The sequence below is a fragment of the Denticeps clupeoides genome, chromosome 3 (assembly GCF_900700375.1).
Source record: "Denticeps clupeoides chromosome 3, fDenClu1.1, whole genome shotgun sequence".
NCBI classification, from domain to species: Eukaryota; Metazoa; Chordata; class Actinopteri; order Clupeiformes; family Denticipitidae; genus Denticeps; species Denticeps clupeoides.
In genome coordinates this window covers 4,753,701-4,773,396 of record NC_041709.1, presented here as the reverse complement: position 1 = coordinate 4,773,396, position 19,696 = coordinate 4,753,701, and the positions used below count along the sequence as shown (strand labels likewise).

The 19,696-nt window shown below is 43.3% G+C and overlaps 2 protein-coding genes across 6 annotated transcripts; both read right to left on the bottom strand.

Annotated features, from left to right (window-relative positions):
- Positions 1-866: 866 nt before the first annotated feature.
- Positions 867-15,163, bottom strand: golga2 (golgin A2). 5 transcript variants are annotated; one of them, XM_028972659.1, is made up of 28 exons: positions 15,043-15,163; positions 13,812-13,934; positions 13,413-13,493; positions 12,823-12,960; positions 11,891-11,940; positions 11,743-11,806; positions 11,449-11,511; positions 10,776-10,856; positions 10,240-10,278; positions 10,058-10,120; positions 9,781-9,874; positions 9,580-9,686; positions 9,439-9,497; positions 9,045-9,186; positions 8,740-8,829; positions 8,548-8,655; positions 7,831-7,918; positions 7,576-7,712; positions 7,246-7,464; positions 6,968-7,081; positions 6,575-6,799; positions 5,259-5,358; positions 5,086-5,174; positions 4,832-5,000; positions 4,583-4,750; positions 4,356-4,462; positions 3,909-4,077; positions 867-3,598 (listed from the first exon to the last, which is right to left on the bottom strand). In XM_028972659.1, exons 1-28 carry the CDS (start codon positions 15,088-15,090, stop codon positions 3,333-3,335), a joined length of 3,201 nt encoding a protein of 1,066 aa, XP_028828492.1. In that variant the 5' UTR covers positions 15,091-15,163; the 3' UTR covers positions 867-3,332. The 5 variants fall into 5 exon arrangements, with proteins under 5 accessions (XP_028828492.1, XP_028828494.1, XP_028828495.1 ...); XM_028972661.1 differs by lacking the exon at positions 10,776-10,856; XM_028972662.1 differs by lacking the exon at positions 12,823-12,960.
- Positions 15,164-15,711: 548 nt separating this feature from the next.
- On the bottom strand, positions 15,712-18,727 carry haus4 (HAUS augmin-like complex, subunit 4). The gene is made up of 10 exons (XM_028973717.1): positions 18,607-18,727; positions 18,385-18,451; positions 18,169-18,308; positions 17,924-18,055; positions 17,113-17,253; positions 16,897-16,993; positions 16,555-16,700; positions 16,348-16,478; positions 16,042-16,110; positions 15,712-15,929 (listed from the first exon to the last, which is right to left on the bottom strand). The coding sequence occupies exons 2-10, from the start codon at positions 18,443-18,445 to the stop codon at positions 15,746-15,748; spliced, it is 1,101 nt and encodes a 366-aa protein (XP_028829550.1). The 5' UTR covers positions 18,446-18,451; positions 18,607-18,727; the 3' UTR covers positions 15,712-15,745.
- Positions 18,728-19,696: the final 969 nt, after the last annotated feature.

The window sequence follows — 19,696 nt, the reverse complement described above, 5'->3', positions numbered from 1 at the left end:
CTACTACAAATTTGTATTTGTTGTTGCATTTTTAACTACAAGTTCAATGTCACTCGACTCTATATCCATTCACTCCTGGGCTGCTGTTGTGATGTCCCACATACGCCCCCATGAAGTGCGTTAAGGAAGCTGCGCTGCTGTACGGGGTGGGTGTGGCCATTAATGGCGAACAAAAATGAAATATGAACTGTGGTGCGGCATTTGGATAAAACTTTGTAATAAACTCCCTGCAGTAATAAAGACTCTGTTTTTACGGCGGTTAATTTGATTTGATTTGCAAATCAAATTAACCAGAGCTCAACCAGATTAAAAAGGATAGCATCAATAGAAATTGATTTCTAGCTCAACCCTGCGTCCCAACTCCTGTCACTGCAGGACCGGTTCACAGACTTAAGTGAGACTCAGCCAGTGTCACTTTAGTCAGTTGGTAAGCTTCTAGAGAATAACAATTTTTTGTTGCTTCAGTCCATTTACATGTAAATCGCATTATTTTGCGTTCATGCAATAGCACAATCTGAAGTCGTGATTGCTTGGCTGCACTTCTGAACACAAAGTGTGCAGTGCGCTGTGACCAGTGGATTACAGAGTTTGAAGGCTTGTCTCATTTGGTTAAAAAAAAAAAAAAAAAAAAAAAAAAAAAAAAAAACTATTCCTGCTTCAACATCAGTATTTTTAATATAAACACGTACGCCGGCGAGTGCAGAATTTAACAGTATCCAAAACACAGAAATTCTTCAAATTATACCAGTAAATAAATTTATTGAGTCTACAGTACTTAACTCTGGAACTAAATGATGTTTAAGGCCTTAAATTTAAGACTCCGTGGAAACCCTAGTTTCAAACACAAGAAGCACCACAAGGTTAGATTGCTTTGCTGCATCAGTTTTATTTAAGAGTGGGGGGAAAAATAATCACATCAGAAATACACTGCAGAAGCCATTTTGCTATGATTATCTAATGGTTCCTTCATTGTATTTGCAACAACCTGTATAGTGTTAAAACCAATCAGATTAGGCTGTTATTCCAAATAAATACATTTTTTCATTTGGTTGATCATTTTCTGTTATTAAATCGTTACATCAATCACCCTCACCAACATATATTTAGCCTAGTCCACCTGACAGTATACAAGTTTAAGTTTCACTTTCATGGTTTAAAAGTGTGTCTATAATATAAAAAAAAAAAAAAAAAAAAAAGACGACATCTTCAGACAGCTCCACTTGAAATAACCACCCACTTGCCCCACTTACCCTCCACCCCAGACCAGTAAACAAGCCAGCTAGAAGCTTTGTGGAAGGGACAAGCACAACATGATATCAAAAATGGGCAAACCAGGATTATTTGAAGTGGGGCTGTGCATGCTGAGATGATCAGACACCCGTTTGCACCATGAAAAATGATCTTGATAGGACATCAGGCTTGAGTCGCTCCTTCTCACATATATCTGAGTGAATATACAGTATGTTACAGAGTTACAGTATTTACATTTGCTTTACATTGGACATTACAATTAGGTTGCTTTAATGTGATTTCAAAGTACACAGCTGGAAAGAAAGATACTGGGGAATAAAATTGACCCTACATTCACTCAACAAAGGTCTATTGGTCAAAGTGCTTGTGTGAGGATAGACAGGGTAAACGGCAACACTCCTTACACCCATTCAGTTATCACTACACGTGCCATAAAAAGTAGGCTTCATTCTCCCACCTTCAAAAATTCACTAAACCAAACAGGTAGTGACATTTAATAACTTAAACATAAGGGCATGTTATTGTAAATTGAATTATTAATTATTATAACTAATTAGAAAATATACAACTTCAACAGTGGTAAGAAACATTCTATACCATATCGCACTAGGTGTGGTTAGAGTTAACTAAAAGAAGCAAACATCATGGCCTTGAGTATTTACATCCTTACACTGCCAGATAAACATGCATGCAGTACACACACACACACACACACACACACACACACATACACTCTTCAGTCTCATTACTACTAACATCTTCAGATAAACTCTCAGCCAAAAAGTGCCAGAAGGCACAAAGAATCATTGAGTTGTCCACCACCGTCAAGCAGGCCTGTCTGCCCTGGATTTTCTAGTGCTGCTTAAAGTCTCAGGGAAAAACAACCCAAAGACCAAGCACATGTAGCTTAAAAACAAAGCCACGTACTTGGTATAGTAATGCAGATTGATTTTCTAGGAAAACATCATATCCTCAAAAGCATTTGTCATCTACCACTATGGTAGTTCGCTGCAGAGGGGCCAAAACCAAGCAATGCCATGAGAGCAGATACTGTATGATTCAGCTCCGGTATGAGATTTGATTAAAGAACTACCGCACTGAGACAAAAACACACACTTATGTGTGTGTCATCACTTGAGCGTTTGGAAGAGGTACCCCTTGGCAGCAGCTCACCCCTCTTGGTTTTGTACTGCTTCCACGGTTCCCTCAGATGGCTGTATTTTACTGCGACCTGATCTAAAAGCTCAGGTCACCGTGATGTGTCGAAAGATTCACTGTGAAAAGGTTGGATCACGTCAATCGCCAGCTTTTACAAAACATCAGTTGAATTTCCTACATAATGCTATGGTTTACAGCAATCACTCCCCACCTTGCAAAGATCTCTACTTTCATTTACTTCAGCCAACTGCTGTAATCCTTACTTTCTTAACCCCATTTAATGTCCTACTTGCTTAACGAGCCCTCAGTCAATTTGGTTTTGTTCACTATGAAGACAGCTTTTTCTTTAAAGAGGCTTCGGCTGCTGAGCCCCTTCGTCTCTTAAACAAAGAAAACTAGGCGCTGATAGATAAAGTATTTTTGGTATGTTGGTTATAAGTAGCTGGGATAAGTAAAAACACAAGTGTGTTAAAAAATGAGGCTCCTGAATTGACGTAATCAGCCACTGTGCAACTTTGCATACGTTTACCCAGATGCTGGAAAAATACTAGGTATATGGTATGCTTTATTGCACCTATTCTTTAATGAATGCGATTGAAATAGTGTAAAGACCTACCCACCAAGTCTTTCAAATGTACACTTTTCCAGTCTAGAAGACTATACTCATCCCAAATAGGTAAAATAAAAAAAGCTGTAGTAGTCCCCTCAGTCCAGCATTGTGACAAACAGAAACTTAAGCTGAGCATTAGAAGACAAGTATAAGAATGCCCCTTCACGCTTAAGCTATTCCAGTCAAGCTGCAAAGACAGAATACCAGCAACCCCACCACCACAAACCTCCAGAAATAATTGCACCACTCTTGGTCCCACCTAGAAAAGAAGGCAGGAGAGTGTGAGAGAAAGACAGTAGGTCCTCTGAGGCGCTCAGACAACCAGAATCTTCACTTCGTCTTGCTCATCTGGTCTGTAGAAGAAGGGTATACATGGGTTCTCTCCCAAAAAGGGTGTTGGCCTGGCCTGAGGGTTTTGGATCTCCTGCAGGAGTTGCATGATCTGCCTAGCTGTGCCATCCTCTCTGGGTCGCAGAGGACCACTCTCCCCTGGTCCCTGACCAAGATGCTGGGATGCAGACTCCTCGTCGCACTGGGATCCAGGGATCAAGTCCACTGCTGCACTCATGTCCATAGAATCTTTTGAGAAACAAGAAAAAAGAAACATACACAGGATTAATTTTAGGGTTGTGACTAGATCTCACACAATGAGATCCAGCGGTATTAAAATGTGACAATTCACCTCAGACAAGAGTGTCACACAGGGACAAACAGTCAGCTGTCACTGAAAATGTGTTAATCGTTGGCTCGTGAACACAATATCCAGTTGTGTGTATTTTTTTTTAATATATACATTTTTTTTTACATGTATGTATTGTGTAACTAACCAACCCACGTGTTACACAGAGCCAGGTCAGTGCGTAGTCAGGTTTTTTTTTTACATGTTTACCTGGCCCGTCAACGGCATTGAGCTCCATGCGTCTGTGATCTGGGGGTACCATGTCTTCTCCCACAGATTGGGCGTGTGGACCACTGACGGCACTGAAGTAGCGTGTGTACCACTCATTTCTTTCACCCACCAGGCGCATCACCAAATCCTGCAGCTCTGCTAGTTTCGTCTGCACAAAACACAGATGCCAGCATTAGCATGACAACACTGACCCCCACTTAAATGAATCTTACCACCTTGTGGGCCTTGGACACTGACGACATGCTAACTTTCTGAAATAATTATTAGAATTGCAGTCAACATGAGAAATCAATAAAATGAACTTGAAAAAAAAAATTAAAATGGAGGGGGAAGGGAAAAAAAAAAAAAAAAAAAAAGTACACATTTTTAGGGTAGGGCACATATCCAAACTACAGGGGTTTTACAAATACACTGAATAAACTCTACCTTCATCTCTTCCTTGTCTTTGGCCAGCATGTTGATGTACTGCTCCTTTTCTATGTGCCGCTGCTTCATGATGGCTCTCTGGTTCTGGTATAGAGCAATGTATTCCCCTAGAGGACAAGAGGAGTTAGTTTTTAAATGAGCACAACTGTGCTTCACTTTCTTAAAAGCGGAGCCTAGAAATGGCAAAAGACTCCAGTCTTGATATGTGTGTGGTTCGGGTTGCTCACCAATTGTGTCCGTTTCTCCAGACAGCTGAATGCAGCGATGCTCAAGTTCTTCTACCCTGTCTTTCAGGTCAGCTTTCTCCTGCATGAGCGTTGTAAAACGCTCCTGCAGTTTTTCCATTGCAACTCGGAGGGCTTCATGCACCTCCACAGGAACTCCTTCAGAGCTGCCTGTAAATGTATGCCCGATGTTATGTAAATAGCCCAGCTGTGGATGAAGAACTTGTACAGGGCACCTCTCTTGGGCCTCACCTGCATCACTGCTGATGCTATACTGTGGTTGTTGCTGAAGATGTCTCTGGCTGATGGCGGTCACCTGCCGCAGGGCAGCCTGGTGTAAACTCCGCTCTTGCTCCAAACACCGACTGAGTTCATCTCTCTCACCTTGTATACGGGACAGGGCTGTATGCAAGAACTCCTCCTGAGAAGAGAACACATAAACCAAAGGTTCTTCAACCACTATTCAGACATAAAAGGCCAGACACGGGAGTACTCATTTCACCAACCATTTCTTCCCGACTCTCGAAGTCCTCGGGAAAATCAATGGTTGACTTGTGGATGCTCTCAGTCAGGGACTCAGTCTCCAGTCCATCTCCTTGTCAAATGACAGCAAGAGAGTTACCATGCAGGAAGATTCAGCAGTAAAACCCAGCACTCTCTTCTTACCCGGCAAACCTACCCTGGTCTCTAGGAGGGGTAGCAAGAGCGGAGCAGTTCAGCAGCTCCTGTACCTCCGTCTTCAGCACCTCATTATCTTTGACCAACTGGTCCAGCTTCTCCTGTGCAGGATAAAGACAATGTGCTTTTCAAATGAGGTTGCAGGGATTAACTAAACAAAATGGTGGAACCGAAGACAGAGAATATCAAGACCTGCACAGACAAAGTGAAAACATCATAAAAGGCGGCGTTCAAGCTGCCAGGAAACAGCCTGCGTGCATAGGTCTTAAAACGGTGACTCCCATAAAGCGTTTGTTTGCAGATCATGAAAGTCTCATTTAATTAAGTGGAGTGACCAGATGGGCCTGCGAGTGGAATTTTGGTAGCCTCTGTGGATTGCCACGTGAACATGCTCAACTTTTGGCACTTGAACAGGTTTATGAACTGTTAAAGCTAGACAGGTTTAACATTTTCTTTTTTTTACCTGTATGAAAAGCTGCATTAAATAGCTTCTGAAGTTCAAAACAGTTATATACATTTTTTTGTGATTTAAATGTTTGGGTGGTAGTAACCTAGTGGGTAAGACACTTGCCTGTGAACCAGTAAACCCAGGTTCAAATCCCACTTACTACCAACGTGTGAAGTGTCAGCTGTCAGGACCGCCCACCCTCTTTGTCTTCCCCAAATGGGAGGCACCGGGGGAGTGACATCAGAAACAGGTTCTGATTGGTCAGTGACAACTTCCTGTAGGCCAGTGACAACTTCCTGTAGGCCAGGGGTATAAAGGTTTGCTCACATGTGGAAAAGGGACTCTGAGCTTTCTTGCTCAGGAGGTTTTCCATCGGAAGCCGGAAGGTTTCGGAGTCTTTCTCCCCCCCTCTTTTTCTCTTCTCCCTCTTTACTCTTTCTTCTCATTTTTATTTTCTCTGTAACCTTGGAACCTTTTTACATTTAATATTCACATGTAACTACAATAATTATTTACCGGTGTTAATAAATTAGAAACTGTTCATTTTTAACCTCTATTGTGCCATGCCTCTTTCTGCCAGGTAACATCAAATTGGAGTGGTTGAATACAGTGCTTTGTGTGGAGGGAGAAAGAATTTTTCTACACACTCTATTCTCTTCTCCCACACCACATGGTCTTTTTTACATCTCTAATGATCAAACCAAGTATAGGATCATATTAATGGTTACTGGTGTAAAGGAATACCACTGTTCCCACATTTACTTAAAGGAAAAGGGAATAACGAGCCACCCAGTGCTATACGTGGCAATGCGAAACAGAAGAAAAAAAATAAGACAATAAGACAGACATAAGTGTTATTCACAGCTGACCTGTGCTTGTTGAAGCTCCTGGTGGCTCTGCTGTAGCCTCACTTGCCCCTGCACCTCATCATGCTGTAATCGGTCCATGAGTTGAGTCTGCTGAAAAAACTTCTTGTGCAGCTCTTCACGTTCTGCGACGAGCTGCTGGTAGCCAGCAGAGTACTGCTGTAGGTGGGCAAGGTATTGGTCCCGCTGCTCCTGCATGGATGCTACCTCTTCAACCTTCTCTTGTAACTGATTACAAAGAAATTGTAGGTTATAAATTAAAATAGTGTACCACAGCACACACATGTTTACTTCCTGATTCCAAACTAGCCTTTTTAGAATATATACATTTCATAAATACCTATTTTGTAAATGGAGGACAGACTGTGTTTGAGCTAAGCTGCTTTAAGGGCTTACCTGCTCTTTGGCACCGTGCAGGTTCTCCTGTAGCTCTCCCAGTCGACGAGCAATTTCTTTCTTCACATGCTGCTCTGACTGCAGTCCACTTGTCAACTCCATGTTCTCATTTGTCTGGGGATTCCAAGCACATTTTCAAGTTACCAAGACATGACAGCTGTTCCAGTTACTGCCCCAATCCTCCTTTAGGAACTGTACAGATTTCCTGTGCCAGTTGCCAACTGACAACTTAAAACATACAATTAAAGACATATTTGACACAAGCAAATTATCCTCACCAGCTTAACAAAGCCATTTTGCAACTCTGCAAGCTGGTCTTTGAGCTCTCGGTTCTGAGCAAGGGCACGGCTAATGGTTGCCTTGTCACTCTGTGCATCCTCAAGGATGCGTCTGCGGTCCTGTGATTCTTCAGCGGCCCGCTGGGCTTCCTGCTCCAACTCCTGCAACCGTGCCTCCTGCTCTTGACAAAGTCGACTAAGCTGCTCATTATCTCTCACCTATCAGACATAAAAAAACATAAGTCACCATGTTCTAACAAATTACTAATTTTCTGCTACGCTGCTTCACTGGAGCTCTAAATATTTGAAATTAGCTGTAAAAAAATGGACCTGGGCCTGGAACTGTAGGCTGAGGGCTTCTATCTCTTGCTGCGAGGTACTAAGTGCTTCTTGCAGGGCCAACTCATTCTCTGAGGGGCCAGTAGGCACTGGGGCAACTACAGCCTCCTTCTCTTTTGACAACAGAGCTAGAAGAGGAGCAGATGGAGGGACAGAGAGCGAGCATGTCAATGGGTTATGGATTTGTTGCATCACTCATTTACAACAGTGAACCAGAGAAAAGTTGGACTGAAAGCTGGTTCTCACCTGCAGCACTCTTCAGTTCAGATATATGAGTCTCCAGTTCCTGGATCTGAGCAGAACTCTTGTCCCTCTCTTCTGAGAGAAGTGTTACCTGTACAGACCAGATGGTTACAGACAAACCTGCACCGGTTCTCAATATTCTAACCAGTGCTGCACTTTTCCACTGGATTAAAAAAAAAAAAAAAAAAAAAAAAAAAAAAAAAAGGCACCAAACTGGCCCCTAAACATTGCTGGTCTCATAGCGAGAACCTGTGATGTAATGAGCAGTGGGCAGAGAGATCAGCAGCTTTAGAAGAAAAAAAATAGAAGAGAGACAAAGTCCAGTAATGAGGAGCGCTAAAGAAATTAAAGCTCTTCTGGCTATATAGACATCCACTGAAATTCAACAAAAATGAATAAGTGCACAAGAAGAAAGTGTATGAAGAAATAAGTGAAGATCTCTCGGGCTTCACATGAAGAACCAAAATTGTCAATAAGCAAAAGCAGCAGACATGGAGATCCAAAAGATTTCTATTACAATGTAATGAATTTGGTGCTGGGATTTCTGGGAGTGACGTATTATCATCATGTGGCTCGTGCTGAGCTCCTGTCTAGTGTAAATGCAGACCTGGTTCCCAGTTCAGCACCGGCCGAGCACCAGAACCGGCACCTGGCACCAGCACCAGTGTAGTGGACATGAGGTAAATGCATTGAAATGCAGTGTTGAGTGCTTGTGTGTACCTGAAACAGAAGAGCCTCAGTTTTTTCTTTCCAGACTCTGCCCTCTTCCTGAATCTGCAAGGCATACTGGTCTCGCTCTCTCTGCAGCTGTGCCAAAGACTCAATCACCTGCAAACACGACAGACATGAGATTATAGAGTGCTGTACGAATCATAATCTGAACGAAAATAAGTAAAGTTCACAATCTGAGACCTGGGCTGCATGTGCCTCCAGATGGTGTTTCTCATCCAGGAGCAACTGCACTTGCTGGTTGGCAGTAGGGGGTCCAGACTGGCTGGAGAACTAAAACAAAAACATAACTGTTACACTTTATGCAACATTGGAATCAATAACGATATTATGTGGTGAATGGCAACATCACCGCTAAATGCCACTGTAGTTACCAATGCATGTTTCTTTCAGACTAAAACAATGTATTCAGGGCATGGTAGATGAGTCAGGCTGGTGGTGTTACAGGGAGAAGTTGTGGGTGGTGTTATGCTGTGGGAAAGAGTGACCTGTTGCAGCATGACATCAGCCATCTCCAGCCTCTTGCGCAGATCCTCCAGTTCGAGCCGTAGACTGCTATTCTCAGTGGCGCGCTGCCTCAGCTGCTCCGCCAACTCCGAGCTCTGCTGCTTAGCCTCCTCACTTGCATTGCTGTATGTGTACATAAAGCACGGTTCACTCTCTGCCCCTCACGCCAAGCTATTCACTCATGAAACGGAGAAAAGGAAACTCTTCTTTAACAACACCATTAGCAACTGAATACGATTTCTCATGGAACTGAGCAAGATGTACTACCTTATGATAGCATGAGGGACTTAAATTGAAAAATTGTTCCTCAATTCAGACCTACATATCCAGTTAAATAACACTTTTCTACTTCAGGTCCCACCACGAAAGACTTACTTCAGCCTGTACACTTCCAATCGCAGGCTGTCCCGGTCCTTTTCAAGTTCTTTGTTATGCTATGAAGAAGAACATATGTTAAAAACAGCATGTAAGGTACATTTTAGAAAGAGCCTATTGACCAAAACTTGTAGACCGAACCTTCTCAAACTGTTTCTGTTGGAGAGACACGGTTGAGAGGGTTCTCTCCAGCTCAGACACTCTTTGTTTGCTGCCCTGCAGACGACTGTTTAACTCCTCAGCATCTCCTGTTGGACAAGTTACACAAGTTAAACAATTACATGGAGAGTACTTTAAAGCTTTTTGTAATTTTCCCAAAAAAAAAAAAAACACCTCACTCACCTGTCTTCTGGCGAGCAGCCTGCTGGGTGTAGGACAGTGCTGTTTGCAGCTCAGACTTCTCAGACACGAGTATACCAATGGTCTGAATATGCACCTACAAAATCACACACAATCATATAGCTTACGCTAGGTCTTGATGGTCTGTGAAGAGATCTAAACAGAGCTCAGATTTCTCTTGCTAAACGTCTGGTATAAAAGCTAATGACTAATTAAAATGAACGTGGCTAAATAAAAACAGCCAAATTTAACTCTCTGATCTAAATCAACGAATGCTCACCTGAAGCTGCTCTCTCATGGTTGCCTGCTCCTTCACAAACTTCAGTTCAAACTCCTTGCGCTCCTGACAGAAAAAATATTCCCTCGATCACGTTTTCAGACAGGTGGACAGGGACGCATACAAGTCTTATGACCGGACACTGAATAAAACTAAATTGTTGATACAAGTCCAAGCTTCATTACCTTCTGTAGCTGGTCGCTAAGCTCCTGTGATTGCTGTGTCTGTCAAAATATGAAACCCAGGGTTAACAGGACAAAAGGCTATTCAGAACAGGTGCCACTGTGCAATGAAGAGATCACCTTAAACACTCAAGAAATCAGATGCAGACACAGTCTGAACAATTACAACAGTGGTGGTTATATATTATAGCTAGATTGTTGTTAAGAGGGATAGCAAGGAAAGCACTGGCTCAAGGCTCAGACAGGCAAACAAGTTTTATTCATATAGACAAATTACACATACAACAGACTATTTGAATTTGTAATTTTGCCAATATTTTGTTTTCAAGCCATATGGCTTTGTGTCGAGCTGAGGTTAAAATGGTCTAAAAAATTATAAAGTGAATAATGGAAAAGCAAATGCAAAAAACAAACCTATGTTTGACATGCATGCTAACAGGGACTATGCAAGTATGAGTTTCATGAGAGTGTATATTCATACACGACCCAAGTAATTAGCGTCTGGACAGTACAGCACACTTCAAACCACACTCTCTTACCAGCTGCTCTAGTTTTGCAGTGAGCTGAGAGTTTGTTAGGTTGCTGGAGTCCAGGGCAGCTGCCAGCTCCAGGTTTCGAGTCTGATGTGCAGGCATGCAGGGCATTTAAATTGAAAAAAGAAAAGGGGAGGGAGAGAAGGGAGGGGGCAAGGACAAGTGAGAGAAAGGAAGAATAAAAATAATAAATTGATCAATTGTAAAGAAAACTTGAGGTGAAAAAAAAAAAAAAAAAAAAATGTAAACTATGTAATGGCAAGATATTAATTTTATAAAACCAAAACATATGCATGAATGAATTTGTATGCAATTGTTGTATGCAATTATAAAGTTGGAAAAAAAAAAAAAAAAAAAAAAACTACATTTAGTAGGTTGAACAACTAAAGACAGCCTAAGGGGAATAAATATCTATGTTCTCAGACAGATAATTTGGTCCACTGACTAGTCTGACCTGGTGGGGAAACAAATTATGGCCAGGCGAGGCTGGAAAGCAGCACAGATCATGTGAACCACTGCTGCCCTGGCCAACAAATTCATGCACAAAGTTTTGCACGAAGAATGAGGGACACTTTGGAAGGAGTCTTATACCTTGTCTTATAGCCACCACTTCACTACTGAGACAGGAAAACAGAATGGGTGTTGTAGTATAACAATGTAGGCTCAAACATTGTCCTACCTCCAGTTCTCTTTCATTCAGAGGTGATGGTGCACTGTCCCCATTGACGTATGATGAAGATGACTGGTGTACAATGACATTCAAAAGGTTTAGATATTATTAATACTATTGCATGAGAACTGAATTCATACTGAAGGCAGCTTATTAACTGTGCACTGTGACATTACTAAATTGTCAGAAGGCAAATGAAACATTCGTTATTTAGCAATAATTTTCGGAATACGTACAATGTACAGTAAATTATAACAATTTAAAGGCTGTGTGTGTGTGAGAAACCCGCAGAATCTGTCCCACCTCGGAGAGCAGACCATTAAGTTGTTGAGAAAGTTGTCTCAGGCTTTCTGTAGAGGACAAGGGCCTTGAAAAGAAACCACATAACCCTATGTAATATTTACTTTTGTATTTAGTGTTATATCAGTGTATTTAGGGTTATATCACTCACTTTTTCTGTTCTGTGGAATTTTCATTGCAGATTGTATCCTGGTTGTAATTCTGAAACACAGCAGGGATTAAATAATAAACGCATGAGAGAAGAGGTTACTGGATATGTAACTCCAGGCGTACAGGCGTAGCCCTCCAATGGCCTTCCCTATTGTATATTCCCTTTCTCCCACGTTACGGCCTCTGTGGCCGTTGTCATCGGGCCCGTTCTCGCCACTGCCACCTTGTGTGTATGGTGTTGTCGGTTACTGTGTACGCTGCAGCAGAGTACACGGCGGCCGTTGTGTACACTGTCGCCACGCCTTTGTCGCCAGGCAAGGAAAATGCCGTGGCTGTTTTGTAGGCCGTGGTCGTTGCAGTTTAGCAAGGAAGATGCCACGGTTGTTGCAGCAGGACGTGCTTGGATCCGCGAGGATAAAATAAAAGCACTTCTTTGGGATTTGCCTTTTCTGTCAGACTACAAAAGAGGAAGCAGAGCAGTGCGTGTAGGCTGCGGCCGAAGTTGGCCATTGTGTAGGTCGCGGCCGATGTCGGACGTTGCGTAGGCCATGGTCGTGGCCGCTTGGCAAGGAAGATGCTGCGGCCGTTGCAGATGGACATGCTTGGATCTGAGAGGGGGAAAAAAAAAAAGCGCACTTCTTCGGAATTCGCTATTTCCATCAGGAACTCGCTTTTTCACTGACTACAAAAGTGGGAGAAGAGCAGCACATGGCACGCCCCAATATAGGGAGGCCTCCTGCAGGTGGGCGGGGATCAAACCAGAAATGGGGAATATCCAATAGGGAAGCCCGTTGGAGGGCGGAGCCTGTATGACACATAACTTGCCTTCTCTGGAGCATTTAACCAAGAATGCTGGGACAATGACAAACAATGGCAATATGTTAAAACGGTGAAGGCAGTTAAAAGGATGAGTAAACCGGCAGACAGACGAACCTGCTGCACCGTGTTGTCGCAGTCAGTGTTATTAGCAGTAGCAGGGTTAGACACAGGTGAGTCGGGGCCAGGCTCGGCACCGCTCTCTTCCAGTAACCGTGCCACCGGAGAGCTCCCGGCCTCGCCGTCGACAAGGGCCTGATGCAGCAACACACAGCAGCACACTCAGGCAACTGTCCCACACAATATCACCCAGCTCATACCGTACCAGGAATAACCTTCCCATAACATGCAGCCATTTCAGAACAACGCCAGCGTGACTAAAAAAGACCCCACGTGCAACACACAGTGTCAGAACAGACCACGCCCTTGAAAGTATGAGGACAAGTCAATCCCACTGGCTTCAGTTTGTGAGGCTGGTAAATTCATACTAAATCCACAAGAATTCAACTTGTAAAACATGCAAACAATGTCGGTCCAGTCCAATAAAGTCTCTGTGACCTTAAAAAATATATGATACATATGATAAATGAAATCGGAGTCTTCAAGACGATAAACAGCCGGTGAGCACAGAGAAAGCGCACAACAGTCGAGAGAGCAAACAGACAGAGAGAATCCTAGGGGAGAAGAGAAGAGGACAGGCTGCTCACCTGGCTGCTGACAAATGGAGGAAGGGCTACCCCATTAGTCAGACTAAGATCAGACACCATAACATTCAGAATATTCTCAATCTAGAGGAGAAGGGAGGCGAGAGGGTGAGAGAGACAGGTTAGTGCAGAGGCATGAGTGTCAGAGGTGAGCAGAGAAGTCGGTTTCACCACCGAGGCAGCGGGTCAGATTCTGCACTGGGCGCACAAGGGTACTAGTTCGGCGAGCGCCAAAGCAACAATGCATACCTTGGTTATCTCTTTTTTTGTACACACACACACTGTTTACTTATTAAGTGGTCTCCAGCCAATCAAGGCCTTTTCGTTACGAACACCATGCAAACCAGTGAAGTTTCCGATTCTCATATACGACGGCACGTTGGGCGTGAACGAGAGACTCACGTTGTCTGGAGAGCGTCTGTCAGCAGCCGTCGCGTCAGGCTCGTTCCCATTCTTCACTTTCCTCTTCTTTTTGGGCCCCGCAGTGCTGGCCGCCGGCACGCTCTTCTGCTGAAACTCTTTCAGCTACCGGGGGCAAAGGGGTCATTTGATCAGAGAGGAACATCAAACGCGACCGTACAGGTATGAAATGGCCACATTCTTCTCCTGGCATCAGGGCACTGGATCACTGTGGAATGCGAACCGGAATTCGAGCGATCTCTCTGCAGCGCAGAATGCTATCTGGTTGACCCAGGCCGAGCAGGACGTCCCACGCGTGCAACGTTCCCGTGAGGCGGCAGTATTTACACATGTGGAGTAAGTGGGGTGGAGATTAGGCCTTGGCCGAAGCGTGTGACAGCTGTTACGGGGCGGGTAAGACGCCGGCTGTCAGCTCTGAAATACCAGCACTGAACTCTTATTACTGTCCGCAGTCACGCTGGGTCGAACGTTCGAAACGGACGAACATACGGAAATAAAGAAAAGGCTGAGATGTTCAAATCACATTGTCGAAAAAAAAAAAAAAAAAGCTAACACGGCTAATGCCGACGTTGCAAATACCAAGAAACGAAAACAGCAAGAGAAACACCGTTTGCATGTGATAAAACGGGCGACCACAAGCCACTTTAGCGACGAGCTGACCTTCCTTGATCATTAATTTTGTGAATAAATTAGCAAGCTAATGCTGCCATCAAGCTGGCTAACTTAGATTAGCTAGTGTTAGCCTGCTATGCAGCGACTAAAACACGCAAAAAAAACCAAAACACAGCAGACATTCAACTATGAACGATAGAAATATAGTCAGAAGTACGTTTCAACAAACACCTGACACACTCCCGTCAATTATTATAATTTTTTCCAAAGGTTGAGGCAATTTTCGAAGCCAGTGCATTGCAAACCTCTAAAGTCAGAATTTAACAAGACGTTGCTGCCCAGGCCACGTTAAGCGACAACCCCCTAAATTAGTGAAACGAGTTCTTCCTCAAGGCGCAGGCCACAGCCCGATCCCCGGGATGTCACAACACCCGCAGCCCGGCGGCGCTGCTCCGCTCGGGGACGGGCGGCGCGCTGGCGAGTCGGCAGACGTGGAAGTGTCAACATCCGCGACGCCTCCCGCGGCGCGACGCGACGCGACGCTCCGCCGTCGACATCCTTAGCGCGACACCCTTCGCTCGTCCCAATCTCCGCGCCGTACCTTCTTCTTGGCCGCGGCGAGTTTAGTTTGCCTGCTCTGGTCGGCCATCCTCTCGGCACCACGTCATCAACTTCGGATGCGCGTACCGAGCACGAGCTTCCCTCTGGCGCGGCGTCACGCGGTCCGCGGGCGCCTTCCTGCGCCGCAGATCTTTATAGCGACCGGACGGGCACGGGGTCGTGTCTACGTCCAGTGGCACATGGCATGGTGATCGCAGGTGCGTTTGGGCGCAACACGCTGCGATATTCGGTGACCTCGTCATCCTCTGAACAGTAATATAACCCAAATATCCAGTTTAATCGGCTTTACAAAAAAAAGCCAATAATCAATATATAAGCTTTATTCCTAGTCAAATCCTGTCGGAATAGCTGGAAAACAAATATCTAAATGCTAAATGTCTAAAATCTGTTTTAGATTTGAAAGATCCTTATTTTAAGTAATATTTTTGTTCGGTAGGGTATTTAATGTTCTGTGTACAATGAACAAAAAAAAGGAAACATCCACTATATGCAATTGTACTGCCCTCTTGTGGTAATATATTTTGTGCAAGTTTATTTTCAGATAGCTTTCTTTTGACAGCAAAGAGGGAAAAAATGAATCCATTACACTAACATTAATACATTAGTGTGTCAGCACCGTAAATCATTTGAACACAGGCAAATATACACAATTATCACTTAAGATAAGTAGCTGAACAGATCTTTCAGGAATTGTGCTGAGAAAACTCTGTCAGTGCCCAACGTTTGGCATCAATTTCTTGCCGAATGCGTAAATACTCTTCGGCCAACACCTCAAATTCCTGACCAAGAATCTCAAATGATGCCAGCTTGGACTCTACAGACTGCTTCTCTGCTTGGGTAGCCTCCAACTCTGCATCCAGCTTCTCTCTATACTTAGAAAATGAACACATTTAAAGGTCAAAGTACATGAACATTTTTAACTGAAGTTGATATCATTATTTGAAAATGCTAACAGGCACAATAAAATCATCCAGCTCACCGGAGTTTTCTGTGAGCAGATATTTTACCCGCTGTGTAAGTGTCCAGCTGGATCTCCAGCATCTCTGTCCTGAAAGTAAAAGTGAAAGTGAAGAGATTGTCATCATGACATAGCACACGGTGCACACAACAAAACATGTCCTCTGCTTTTAACCCACGTTGAAGAAGATTCTTGCTAGTTCCTGCAGTCTTGCAGGAACTATGTACTTCATTATACATTCATGTGTCAATCAGATTTCAATTACTTTTCTATAGTTTTATATGTTTAATTCTGGAATTATATTCAGGGCAAAATAAAAAAAATCACCTGAGTTTCTGTATGCCAATCTCACACTTGGCTTCAAAGTATTCCAGTTTCTTTCGGTCCAGCTCTGTCTGGATCTTTAGTCTGTGCTCCAGTATGAGAGACTGAAGAATATGTATGCACCCCAGCAGCTCCTTGAAAACATGAACATGATGCTTTTTAAAGTGTGTTTCTCAATGCTGTTGCTACAGGACTGTTTCTTTCACTTACAGTCAGGTAGGCATGAGTCTGTTGCTGCAGCAGAAGGGTTTTCTCCCTGTTCTTTTCCCGCAGGTTCTCTGCTTTCTTTCTTTCACCCTCCAGGAGTTCAGGTAAGTGTGAGAGCTTGACCCTTTTCAGGCCCTCGCTCTCATTCTCTGGATGGGGCACAGCAGTGCACAAGCAAAAATGCAGATCACAGAAATGTAACGTTGTTTTTAGAAATGAAACAATAATCAATAATCCAAAAATCCTTATCCAGATAAGATGGCCAGATGTAATATAGCTTTTGTATTTTACAAGGTAAAAAAGGGGATTTTTATATAATTTAAAGTCAAATTGTGAGTATCATACCAGAGTCAGGCTGATAGTATGCCAGAAGGCTAAAACATTTATTTTTGAGGTGCTTCTCCAACTCCATTGGTAACCTTTTTTTCATACGTAGTACATCCTAGGGACACAACAAAATGCAGATGCTCCATGTCGTTCTTAAGAATGAAACAATCCTTAATCTTTAATACAAAGTAGTTATTAAATTAATATAGTTATAATATTTCTTTAATGTCCTACCTTCTCAGCAGGCATGAAGTTCAACACGTCTTTGGCAGAGAGTCCAAGAATAGAAAGCTGGTTTGTATCATTGTTGGCACTCACATCCAACTGCCTGATGCATTTCATCACCAGCAAATTCTGTTCCATGGTCCTGTAAAACTGGACAAAGTGACAAGTGACTAAGTAGCTTTCACTTAATATTTTTTTCTATATATTCACTTAATTACTTTTACTATATTGTCGTAAATGTTTTCTGTTTTATTCAACCCCTGTCCGTCCTGTCTCTGGTACTTTAATTGATTTTAATGTACAGCACTTTGGTCAGCTCATTTGTTGTGTTAAAGTGCTTTATAAATAAATATGGTACGGTATTTTAGATCTTATTTTAGAAGCTTACATGGCTTCTTGAAAGATGAGTTTTACTAGCTATGCCTGCATTTACCTTAACGCGACATCAGAAATGGCCTTTACATTTAAGACATTTATCAGATGCCATTACCAAAAGTGACTTACAAATCAGTAGTTACAGGGACAGTCCCCCATGAGACACTCAGTGTCTTGCTCACAATAAGACACAACGGTGAATGGGATTTGAACCTGTAACTTGAACTTGCAGTCTTCTGGTTCATAAGCAAGTGCGTTTACGCACTAGGCTACTCCCACCTTGATAAATATTTCGCCTCCCGAACCCCGGTCTCCCGTGTGGCAGGTGGGATTCGAACCAGCATTACAGGTCCGTTTTCTTACCCGCTAGGCCAACCACTGCCTCTCTATACCAACAAGGAGCTGGAGCTTTAACATGTGATATCCACTTGGTATTAAACTGTACCTTATCCTCCTCTGGCGGTGCTGGAGACTGGTTGTTTTTGATGCCATGCTCCTGAATCATCTCCTGTAGCAGCCGGTGAAGACACTCAGAATGAAGCCAGACCACCCTCTGGGTCCGAAGCTCTCTTTCAGTCTGATCCAAACGGCAACAACGACACAATCGCTCAGGTTACATTTACTCCAAGCAAATTTACCGTAATCCTTATACCTATCCTGTCCTTTACTGCAACCCCTGCATGGTTTTACCTTCTCCAGCTCTTTCTGAAGATTTACAGAGAGGCCAGTGGGGTCAACATGCTGAGACAGTGTGGCTAGTAGCTTGCAGAAGCGCGGGTTCTGAGACAGATCTTCCTCCGAAAGCTGGCACAGAGGAAATGCTGAAAGTACTGTCGGGGAAAAGAAAAACCCCAACAGGTTAGCAATTTTAAAATGGTTTGCAATGACGAGTCGTTTGCTTCTTACCTTGTTGATTGAGACTGTCGCCTTTTCCAAGCGATGTCAATGGTTCTGAATAAGAGGCCATCTTTTACTAAAAAAAATATACATTTTAACGTTAATTTGTAATTCGTCACGGCGTCTTTTGCACCGTACGAATCTCTTTGCAGCATAGCGTAGCTGTTTTTACTTGCTAAACGTATGTAGCAACCAATGTATTTCGTACATAAAAACACATCCACAACTCACTCAGACGCTCGATATGAAGACGACGTCTCGTTGTGGACCGAAGACCTAAAACAGAGCCTTTAAATTTAAAGTAAGTGAACCCCACCGCACCGCCGAACAGCGCTGTCAACACAAGATGGTCCCACTTTGTCTCTCGCGCGCGTGAATTCCTTTGGCTCCCATTGGCTGAATTCGGTCCGCCTCCCCGGGACCTCAGCCAATGACAGATGAGCACAAGTCCAACAGGAACTTCCTTCTGGGAAGTCGATGGTTTCGTAAGCGTGGGGTGTAGCGTTTGAATTCTAAGCGTTTCACGCGTTCTTTCTTACGTTGATACTAATGGCGATAGTCACAAGATTAAATTTATAGGGTCAGTTCTTCCGTTCTTCGATTGAGCCTTGCAGTCCTAGACTCATTTTTGAATGAAGAATTGTATTGAAGTCTTCTTTAAATCTAGCACTATGGTTAACCCACGAACAGGAAACCAACACATGTGGGTTTAGCGTAGTTTAATATTCAGGACAATCGAGATTCTAATATTTAAACAATTACATGAATGGAATGAAAAGTAAAGGCGTCTTGGGTTGAACGTGGCCCTATATAGTTTTACGATGGTCTTCTCTTCCAGCAAGTCAGTTTCATTGCATCAACTAGCATCATACACCTTTCTATCATTCACAATATTAAACCACACCCAAATCTATAGTTAAACGCTTCATTTTCGCTGTTTCACATTCAGAAGCATGAATCAATAATAGAGATTGACAGTAATTCATGAAAATCAAGGGTCTGTTAAATACATGTCACACTCGCAAGGCTGGCAGCCATTCATTCTTGTGCATGTACTACTCCAAGGAGCAAAACCAGCTTAGATTCTGTAAATGTTTTTTTTTTGGCAACGTTTATGATGTAACGACACGTAAAACATCACAGAACAATTAAAAGAGAATGACTCTTCTTCCACGCCGGTTACTGACGGAAGCCTACAAACTGGGCCAGTGTACACCGGCACGTTGGCGATTGGCCATCTCCAGAGTGACAGAGGAGCCGTCCAATCATCCTCGGACACTTCTGGACGTTTCGTGACGTTGACGACACCCGGGCGTTTGCC

Excerpts from the sequence above, each read along its gene's own strand:
- haus4 (XM_028973717.1), bottom strand. The coding sequence starts at position 18,445 with ATGGCCTCTTATTCAGAACCATTGACATCGCTTGGAAAAGGCGACAGT. Across the intron at positions 16,701-16,896 it reads ATACTATCAGCCTGACTCTG|AGAATGAGAGCGAGGGCCTG; the intron begins GTATGATACTCA and ends TGCCCCATCCAG. Across the intron at positions 15,930-16,041 it reads TCTGCTCACAGAAAACTCCG|AGAGAAGCTGGATGCAGAGT; the intron begins GTGAGCTGGATG and ends TTCTAAGTATAG.
- golga2 (XM_028972659.1), bottom strand. The coding sequence starts at position 15,090 with ATGGCCGACCAGAGCAGGCAAACTAAACTCGCCGCGGCCAAGAAGAAG. Across the intron at positions 9,187-9,438 it reads TTGGAAGTGTACAGGCTGAA|CAATGCAAGTGAGGAGGCTA; the intron begins GTAAGTCTTTCG and ends GTACACATACAG. Across the intron at positions 5,359-6,574 it reads AGGAGCTTCAACAAGCACAG|GAGAAGCTGGACCAGTTGGT; the intron begins GTCAGCTGTGAA and ends TATCCTGCACAG.